General features: G+C 45.2%; 1 protein-coding gene across 4 annotated transcripts; it reads left to right on the forward strand.

Moving 5' to 3' along the window:
* Positions 1–1253: 1253 nt before the first annotated feature.
* On the forward strand, positions 1254–6841 carry PLPP5 (phospholipid phosphatase 5). Of its 4 annotated transcripts, XR_004679061.1 has the most exons (8): positions 1254–1330; positions 1483–1591; positions 2071–2161; positions 2579–2642; positions 3117–3241; positions 3907–4077; positions 5761–6015; positions 6506–6841. XR_004679061.1 is itself a non-coding variant. In XM_035004027.1 (7 exons), exons 1-7 carry the CDS (start codon positions 1257–1259, stop codon positions 5919–5921), a joined length of 795 nt encoding a protein of 264 aa, XP_034859918.1. In that variant the 5' UTR covers positions 1254–1256; the 3' UTR covers positions 5922–6841. The 4 variants fall into 4 exon arrangements, 3 of the variants coding, with proteins under 3 accessions (XP_034859918.1, XP_034859919.1, XP_034859920.1); XM_035004027.1 differs by having other exon boundaries at positions 5761–6841; XM_035004028.1 differs by lacking the exons at positions 1254–1330; positions 2579–2642 and having other exon boundaries at positions 1489–1551; positions 5761–6841.
* The last annotated feature ends 2634 nt before the right edge of the window (positions 6842–9475 follow it).

Raw genomic sequence — 9475 nt, forward strand, 5'->3', positions numbered from 1 at the left:
CATTTGTAACCACTTGTGATATTGCACAACAAACACAGATACCTACAGATTGTTTTCTTTTTCTTGTGATCTTTATCTATGATAATGACCTTTGTAGATTGGTTATTTCTGTACTTTGTTTATCTGTAATAAACTTTGTAGATCCTGTGAAATGTTATTTTGCCTAAATCACTCGAGACTTGAGTCTTTAATAACAAAGCATCAATATTCACGAAAGTCAATCTCTTTTGAGTTTCTGTGACTTGGCTAGAAGCTCTTGACACTAAGGGATTAGTGTTCATTTTCCCTGGGGGGTGTTCCACTAGGGCATTACTGTATAATGACTTGATGTTTGCCACATAGACTTCAAGATATATGATATTTTGGGGATTTTGTTGATTGGCCTATGTTTTACTGCATAGTGTGAAACGTGTAAAGCTTGGTTAACCTGTATATAGATAGCTTACTGTTGACTAGTTATAGTGTATTTAGGATTGCCTGTAATTTTAAGCTTCTTACTACTGTGTGTGCTGGTAGGAACATAAATTTTTGTACATTATATTTACTGAGATGTTGCCTTTTTTTATTTTACAAATACTTTGGGATTCAAATGTGTTTTTTGCTTCCGTGAGGATTAATTTGGAAAGGTTCTTAATGACATTCCACTGACTTCAGATTTTGCTTGAGATTGACTTCAATAAATTGTCCTGTATGTTCCAAATTAAACTGTGGACTTGTTCATTGCCTGTAGTTTCTGGCCGCAACTGCTGGGCTAGAGGCCCTGATGGGAGGGAGGGCACCGGGGTCGGGCTGGAGGACCCGAGACGTGCCCCCCACCGCCGCCCCGCCCCCGGCCGCTGAGGCCTGCGGCACAGCGAGGTCCTCGGAAATGCTGCCGAGCCGCAAATAGACGTGGGGTTTGGTGGTGGTGTCCCAGAGGGAAGGCCCTTGGAGGAGGATGCTGCTCGCTCGGTGTGTAGGAGGCTGTGGAGCGAAGGGCGGGAGGGGGAGATGTGCGTCACTTTCATCCCGGGCGCCAGCTCGGGGTCGGCGGCCCCTGGAATGGCACTGCTTGCAAGCCGGGCCGCGCGGAGCCGCGCCTCCCGCTTCCCCGCGTCCCGGGTCGCCGACCCGCCCGTCGGGCGCAGTGCCCCCGGCGCCCGCCAGCCCGCGCCCCGAGCCGCCGAGGCCCGCCCCCGGGGACAGCCCTCCCGGGGGCGGGCCCGCGTCCCGCCGCTGCCGCGTCAGCGCAGCGTCTGTCCGCGGCGGACGGCAGGATGGGGAAGGCGGCGGCGGCGGCGGCCCTGGGCGCCGAGCTGGGCGTGCGGCTCGCCCTGTTCGCGGCCTTCCTGTAAGCGGCCCGCGGCCGGCGCCTTCTCGCACCGACCGGCCGCAGCGGCGCGCGGGCGGGCTGTCCACGCGAAGGAGGCGGGCGGCCGGGCAGCCCCCGCCGGGCCCGGGAAGCTAACGCACGTGCTCTGCGCGTTTGTGTTTCCCCTCCAGGGTAACGGAGCTCCTTCCTCCCTTCCAGAGGCGGATCCAGCCCGAGGAGATGTGGCTGTACCGGAATCCGTATGTGGAAGCCGAGTATTTCCCTACCAAGCCCATGTTTGTGCGTGGAGAACCAGCCTGCCTTCCCTCCCTTGATACTTAGTACTGAGCTTGATGCTAGGGCGCAGGTGGGCCTTCCGGCTCCGGCGTGATCTTTGTGGGGGACTGCTTGCTCCCTTCGATGAGGTGCTCGCCATTTTGTTTCCTTACGATTAAAATCCAAATTTAGAGGGGCAAGATGCCAGTGTGGGCTCCAGAGACACGTTCCGTGAGCTCTGCTCCTTAGGATGGCCTGAGGCACCCTGGCCCTTAGAGTAACGGCCCATGGCGGTGGCGTTTGCTGGTGGAGCTGCCCTGTGCCCAACTACCCCGCAGACACGGCCGCTGCTCGTATTGACAGGGACCCGTTAGGTCTGACCTGTGACTTCCGCTGTCGCCTCCCATCCCTCTTCCCTGTAGGCGCTACTTGAACCACCAGCCGCGTGGTTTCACCGGGGCCCTGGGTTTGGGTTTTTTAACGTCTGCCATCTTCTGGTTCAGGTCATTGCATTTCTGTCCCCACTGTCTCTGATCCTCCTGGCCAGATGTCTCAAGAAGGCAGGTGGGACCGACAGCAAACAAGCCTGCCTGGGTAAGAACGAGCCCTCTCTGGCTGGGCTGGTCTCTAGCTCCTCCGTGCTGTCATCTCGGCCACTGGAGGTGTGACCTCTGCGTGTGGAGGCCACTGAGTTGTGCATTCTTCAAGGCGTCCTATCTCCCCTGGACCCGTGTTGTCACCCGTGAGAAGAGTGGCACTCTGAGAACATCGTTAACCTCCGAGGTGAACGATGCGCTGGATGATTTGTACCCCAGCCTAGTGTCCAGCCTAGTACGGAAGCTCTCTCTGTACTCCACCACGTTCAAGGCTAGAATGATTTTTCTGCTCCGCTCCGGCTGGAGCCTGCCCGTTCCGGTCTCAGAAAGACCCTGGCTGCTCTCTTGATGGCACCGTGACCGCGCAAGTCCTCCTAGGCAGAAAGCACTAACAGGAAGTTTCTTTGCGTTCCAGCTGCCAGCCTTGCCCTGGCTCTGAATGGTGTCTTTACCAACACAATAAAACTGATAGTGGGCAGGTAAGTGGCCAGAGTCCGCGCCCCGGAGCCTGCCTCGGCCTAGTCCGCAGGAGATGGTTAACCGCACCCTGTCCTCTATCCTCAGTCTGACCTTGCTCTTCTCACCTAACATGGCCTCCCTTCCCTACGGCTGTCCTGCGGGTGACACTTGGGCTCTTTGCTGCCCTGAACAGCGGTTCCCACGGACCAGCACAGCGGGGTCCGTGTCCTCTGGAACACCCCCTGAAGCTGCAGGGTGGCTTGCTCTTTGCCCTAAAAAGTTACCGTGTGTTGGACTGCCCCCCCTTCCTTTAAATGTGGACCTTGGAAATCATGTTTTTCTTTTAATGGTGACTATCCTAATCCAGTTTCATTATTTTGCCTGGGACACTAAATCTGACCAACTGTGAACAGGATTACAGTATCTGATACAACCAAAAAATAATTTCTGGAGTTGTTAAGTGATCTGTGTTGAGACCATGTTTATTTTTTCAGGCCACGCCCAGACTTCTTCTACCGCTGCTTCCCCGATGGGCAAGCCCAGTCCGACTTGACGTGCACAGGGGAGAAGGACGTGGTGAATGAGGGCCGCAAGAGCTTCCCTAGTGGACATTCTTCCTGTATGAATACCACAGGGACTCAGCATCTGTGCCTTTTTGGGGTCACTGAATTCAGCTTAGGAAGCTTATGAGGATGGGGCCATCTCTCTACTCTTGTTCTTGTATCTAAAAACTAGAGAATCCCCTCCTTCTTTAATAACACCAAGATTTCACAAGCCTGAGCCTCAAGTATTAGGGTAAATATTCAAGGACAGAGGAAGTAGTTTACCTTCATGAGATTTGAACATTTTATGAGTCTTGGATTATTTGTCTAGATCCTGCAATCTGGTACTAGTTAGAAAAATATTAACTAACCTTTATTGCAGGTGCTTTGGAAAGCATTTTTTTATTCTTATCTCTTTTGGTACCATAATAGCCTAAAGAGGTTGATACTATTATTTTTATGATTCCTATTTATACATCAGGAAACTAAGGCATCAAGAAGTAACCTGCCCAAAGTCTTAATGCCAGTATTCCAAACACTATTCCTAAGGGTCAGTATTATTACCTATGGGACACACAGTAAAGTCCTTCATTTTTCCTTTTGTGTCCTCCTCGTCAATGATCTACACCACAAGTGTACCAAAAAAGGATAAAACATGTTCATGCCCCCAGCCACCTAGTTGCAGATGAGTGAGGGAGCTTCCTTTAAAAGACGTAAGACTTACAGGTTTTCCCTCTTCTAGTTGCATTTGCTGGTCTGGCCTTCGCTTCCTTCTACCTGGCGGGGAAGTTACATTGCTTCACACCACAAGGCCGTGGGAAGTCTTGGAGGTTCTGTGCCTTTCTGTCACCTCTCCTCCTCGCATCTGTGATCGCGCTGTCCCGCACCTGTGACTATAAGCATCACTGGCAAGGTAATAAGCAAGGTGTTCCTGCGATGCAAGTCTGCATGTTTCACCTGCCACTGTATCCCTAGCATTTGGCACAGAGGAGACGCTGACTGTATCTGTTAAATGAATAAACAAATGAGTCTGGGATAGTCTGGGTTTCTGAACCAAGAGTATGTATAGCTGTGTGGAAGGTGAGAAAGCAGTTTCCTTTTAAAGAGATTACCAAGGAGAAATGTCCCAATTTTTCCATTATTTTGAAGCATCCTAAGTTCAGAATAAATTCTCTAAGAATTTTTTTTCTCTAAGAAATTTTTTACAAAGATCAATTTACTTACTGTCTTAAAATAAAAATCAAGTTTGTAAAAAAAAAAAATCAAGCTCGTTCTCATGAGATTTTTGTTCAGAAACCAAAATTCAAGAAAACATAAAATTGTAGTTAAACCAAAGAAATTTAAGTTGAATGATATAGTAAAACATCCAAATTACAGAGTATCTTCACGGAAAACCCGTAATTCAAAAAAAGCTGATAGTATTGCCCGGAAGTCCTTAGGAGCCCTGTTTTTAAGAATAAGCTAATTTTTTGCAAAGAAGGGCAACTCCTGGACAGTTTTTTGCTTTCTCTAGAACTCTTTACATGGTGAAAAAGGGGTTAATAGCAGTAAGTGAAACTTTGTTATCTTGAATTTTTAAAAAATCCACTCTAGCGGGAGGTGGGTGGGGGAATGGGGTAATTGGGTGATGGGCATTAAAGAGGGCACGTGATGTGATGAGCACTGGGCGTTACATGCAACTGATGAATAAGTGAACTCTACCTCTGAAACTAATGATGTACTCTGTGTTGCCTAGTTGAATTAAAAAAAAATTCAATCTAGCGTATCCTCGGAAAAAGGCTTATATTTACTTAAAGATGTGGGTTTTTTTTAAACTTTATTTGAGAGAGAGAGAGTGGGCACGAGTGGGGGAGAGGCACAAAGGCAGAGGGAGAAAGCAGGCTCCCCACTGAGCAAGGAGCCCGATGCGGGGGGTGTCCCTGGAGCCTGGGATCATGACCTCAGCCACCCAGGCGCCCCCAAAGATGTGTTTTAACTTGTTTAGGAAAGAACCTGATGATAATCCTTTTAACTATATGATAAATGTGAAATTGAGGTTTTTTGCACCCAAACAAGTAGAGTAACCTGGAGGGCCAAGTTCTCTATAGAGGCGTCCCCCATTGTACTGCACTTCACAGAGAGCTGTGTCTCTTGCCAGTGGAAGGTTCTAGCAACCCTACGGTAAGCAGGTCTGTCGGCACCATTTTTCCAACAGCATTTGCTCACCTGTCTCCGTCATACTTTGGTAACTCTTGCAGTGTTTTAAACCTTTTCATTATATTTGTTATAGTGATCTGTGATTAGTGATTATGACTTGCCGAAAACTCAGATGATGGTTAGCATTTTTTAGCAATAAAGTATTTTTAAATTAAGGTATATACTTTTTTTTAGATCTAGTGCTATTGTACACTTTAAGAGACTACAGGATAGTGTTAGCATAACTTTTATATGCACTGGGAAACCGAAAAATTCATTTGACTTGCTTTATTGAGATACTCGCTTTATTGGCAGTGATCTGGAATCGAACCCTCAATATCGGTATGCCAGTAACATGTGGTGTTTTAACATGATTTGAGAGTCCAGTGATTAAGAAAAGACCTTATCTCCTCTCTTTTAGATGTACTGGTTGGAGCCATGATTGGCCTGACGTTTGCCTATGTCTGCTACAGGCAGTATTATCCTCCTCTGACGGATGCAGAATGCCATAAACCGTTTCAGGACAGCCTTGCACTGCCCGTGGCACAGAAGCCTGGTGACCCTTATCATTTTAGTATTTAGAAACTAGAACTACCTCCGTGGAGATGAGGTGAATCAGCCCCTCTTAACTGCGCAAGACAAGAAAGTCTGACCTTTTTACTCTTAAGAGATACAGGTGAGCACTTCATTCTGTCTCCGTATGTTTATGCAGTTTTGCTCACATGGATTTGTCATGAGTCAGGGTTCAGGGTTCTTTTTCACAACTCTGTGCCACACATTCTGATAAAGAAATCTTCCAGTAGTCCACCAGATTGGTATCCCAAGATCTACAGCATTTTACGTTTAATTTAAATGTCATTCTTGGAAGGCTCTTTCACAAAGAAACCTTTACATATCCTAGAACCCCTAGAACCCAGAGTTAAATTTCCATTTTCCATAGCTCAAAATCTTACAACCCAAGATGACCAACTAAATTATTTTGGTTCTGTTTACTTTCTCTGGTGACGATTCCATCAAGCCTTAAGTAGGAAAATGTCCAGTTGTGGCTTCTTTACCATGTTAGACCTGTATCTTACTTGAGTCTAGCCAGATACTGCTGTCCACTTTGAATCCTGTGGGCATAATTTATTGAATCACTAAATAAACAATTTTTTACAAATGGGAAGGACAAATGAAGTGGAAATCATCACTTGCTAGTATCGAAACCGCACTCCTGAACTGTGTTCATGAGCTGCTTTCCCTCCATGCGTGACTGAAGAGCTGCCCAAATGCATCAACTCTGCAACTGGCTAAGGCAGGAAAGAAAAATTACACATGTTCTCTGGAGGACAAAATGAACTTTTTCTGTCTCTTCTTCATAATGGGATATAAGGGACAATTACAGGACATCATCAGAACTGATGCTATAGGACCTACAACTGCCCTGCTCTTTGCGATCATACTTTCTATATTTTCAATTTATATATCTTTTTCCTTCAATAAATGTGACAGTCAAAAATGGTGAACATGGGTGTTTTTGGTACGTAGAGTACCGTTCGAGAGCTGGAACATTTCCAAAGAAAAACACTGGCTTCCCCACCCCATCTGACATAAAGTGATCTAACTGGCTGTAGTGGAGGCTGATTACCTGTAAATATTGAAGAACAGTCTCAATATTGACTTTGTAATTGCCATGCTTTAAATTCTGAACTACATCTGCCTATGATAATGAAAACACCAGTCAAGGGAAAAGAACTTAAATAATAGTTCTTTGCCCCAAACTTTTATTTTCTTAATTTGTTTAATAACATAAAGGGGAAGAAAATGGTTATTGTATTATTCTTTTCTATTATGGATCGAACCAGGTAAAAGTAGGCAACTGGGTCAATATGGTTTTATTTCAGTATTTAGTAAACTTTTAAATAGAATCATGTAAAAAACAAACATTTCAAAAAGTGCAAAATATCAGAAAGCTAATCAGTGCTATTAATCTTTCCATGCAGACAATCTCTTGCTGAGCTAAGCAATACAAATTCTGTAACAGGGAATATGTATAAAATGATACTCTACAGAGTTTAAAAATAGGCTTGGTCAAGAGATTGCACATGATACAACTGAAGTAGTGCAAATAATATACAACTAAGAATTTAACTCAAACTTACTATCCTGTGTACTATACAACCATGATACCATAGGCGGAGAGACAAGATATAAAGCTCCTTTACAGTTGCCTGCCCCTCACCATCAGAAAACATTTCTTAGTACCAACAGTGGTTTATCTAGGTGTCCAGGGTTATGCTGTTCATCTTTGGTTACAGGGACTCATTCTTGCTTGTCCTTTGGTTTACTCTTAAATAGTATCTATTCTGCTAATATGAAGAATAAATTTAAATTTGAAGACAACAACTTGACAAAAGTTTCCCCTTTAAAATATAATTGAATGCTACTTAATTCTCAGTAACCCTTACTTCAAACTCAGTTTATATAGTAAAGAATATAAAAGTATTCCATATATCTGACATTTCTTAGTGGCTTAGCATTAGTCTATAAGCAGATGGACAAGTAAAGGCCAGGCATGGGTCCTGTACCCCAGCCTTACCTCTGCCATCTCTAGGGTGACGGTGATTAACCTTCCCTTTCCTTTTCTCTCTGGAAAGGGAGAGAGACCACTGCTGTCAAAGGGATGGCTTAAGTGAATGTTAAATGCCAATGCACTGGATACCATGATATATTTACAAATCATTTTTTATAAAAACAAAACACAGCTTGCCTGCCTCTGCCACTCTATAAACAGAGAGGCCTATGGGAGTCGGAGTGGAGGGTAAAGGACTATCACAAAGAGAACTGCAAAGTGAGTGACAAACTCTGACCAATGAGAAAGAAAATACAGCGCAGTGGTGAGCAGATGCCCTGGAAGAAATCAATCTGTATGCACCCATCTTCAAGGTACACCTCACTTTGCACGTTCTGACGTGGACTCCGCACTGGCTGTTCCTCCGCTCCTACAGGCATAGGTTTTTCTTTCAGAATAGGAAGCCTGTCCCCCAGCCAAAGCCACCTGCCCAGCCAACACGGCCTGTGCCATGGGGCTGTTAAATAAGCTTTCTGGATTATGGGTACCTAAGCAGGCAATGGTGTTTACAAAATGTTTTCAAAGAGGACACACAATACTGCCTTCACCCAAGTGGATATGGTGGTTGACTCACAAATTCTATTTCACCTTAAATGTACTACTGAGGGCGCCTGGGTGGCTCAGTTGGTTAGGCGACTGCCTTCGGCTCAGGTCATGATCCTGGAGTCCCGGGATCGAGTCCCGCATTGGGCTCCCTGCTCGGCGGGGAGTCTGCTTCTCCCTCTGACCCTTCCCCCTCTCATGTGCTCTCTCTCATTCTCTCTCTCTCAAATAAATAAATAAAATCTTAAAAAAAAAAAAAAAAAGTACTACTGAAAGATTTTACTCATAACCAAAGCAGCCGGTCAAGGTTGTGTGAGTTCAGGTTTGCCAGCCTTTATAACTTTGCCCTCAAGAACAGAAGCTACTATCAACTAAGTCAGATTTCATTGAGAGTCTCCCCATTTGAGCATGATACGAAAGGACAGGTCTAGGATATATAATATCTTTGCTTTATAAAGATGCACCTAATGTGAACTAAACTATCCACTGTAAACTCTGAAAGCAGCTCGAACAGCTCGGAAAACAATGAATAGCATCAGTGATTCCATGCCATCAACTGTCAGCTGTAGAGAGTAAACAATACTCTCTGTAAGCTACATTTCAGTCCCTCACACAGGACTTGTAGGAAAGAAAAGCTGGCTCAAAGGAAGGTGCCCAACAATCTTTTTCACACCCACTTAGCCTTCAAATACAGAGAACACCAATGAGAGATGAGTGTACCCCAAAATGCCTTCTGAATCTCCGGAGCCTTCTCCAAACTAGAACATTTTCTAAAGCAATAATTTCCTAGAAAAATTTCTACCAAGCCAAAATAAACTCAAAACAGACTTTATACTATCTCAAGTAATAAGCAATAAAGGATGGCACCTATCATCTGGAATTAAAGATGCAAACAACCCCCACTATGAAGAGTGGCGAGTGCTTCTATAAAGCCAGTGGTAAAAAGTAATAGGGTCTTCCCTTTGTTTTTTCACTCACTTCG

Source organism: Mirounga leonina, unplaced genomic scaffold (genome assembly GCF_011800145.1).
Source record: "Mirounga leonina isolate KUSES-001 unplaced genomic scaffold, KU_Mleo_1.0 Mir_128, whole genome shotgun sequence".
Taxonomy (NCBI): domain Eukaryota; kingdom Metazoa; phylum Chordata; class Mammalia; order Carnivora; family Phocidae; genus Mirounga; species Mirounga leonina.

Excerpts from the sequence above, each read along its gene's own strand:
- PLPP5 (XM_035004027.1), top strand. The coding sequence starts at position 1,257 with ATGGGGAAGGCGGCGGCGGCGGCGGCCCTGGGCGCCGAGCTGGGCGTG. Across the intron at positions 1,331-1,482 it reads GCCCTGTTCGCGGCCTTCCT|GGTAACGGAGCTCCTTCCTC; the intron begins GTAAGCGGCCCG and ends TTTCCCCTCCAG. Across the intron at positions 4,078-5,760 it reads CTATAAGCATCACTGGCAAG|ATGTACTGGTTGGAGCCATG; the intron begins GTAATAAGCAAG and ends CCTCTCTTTTAG.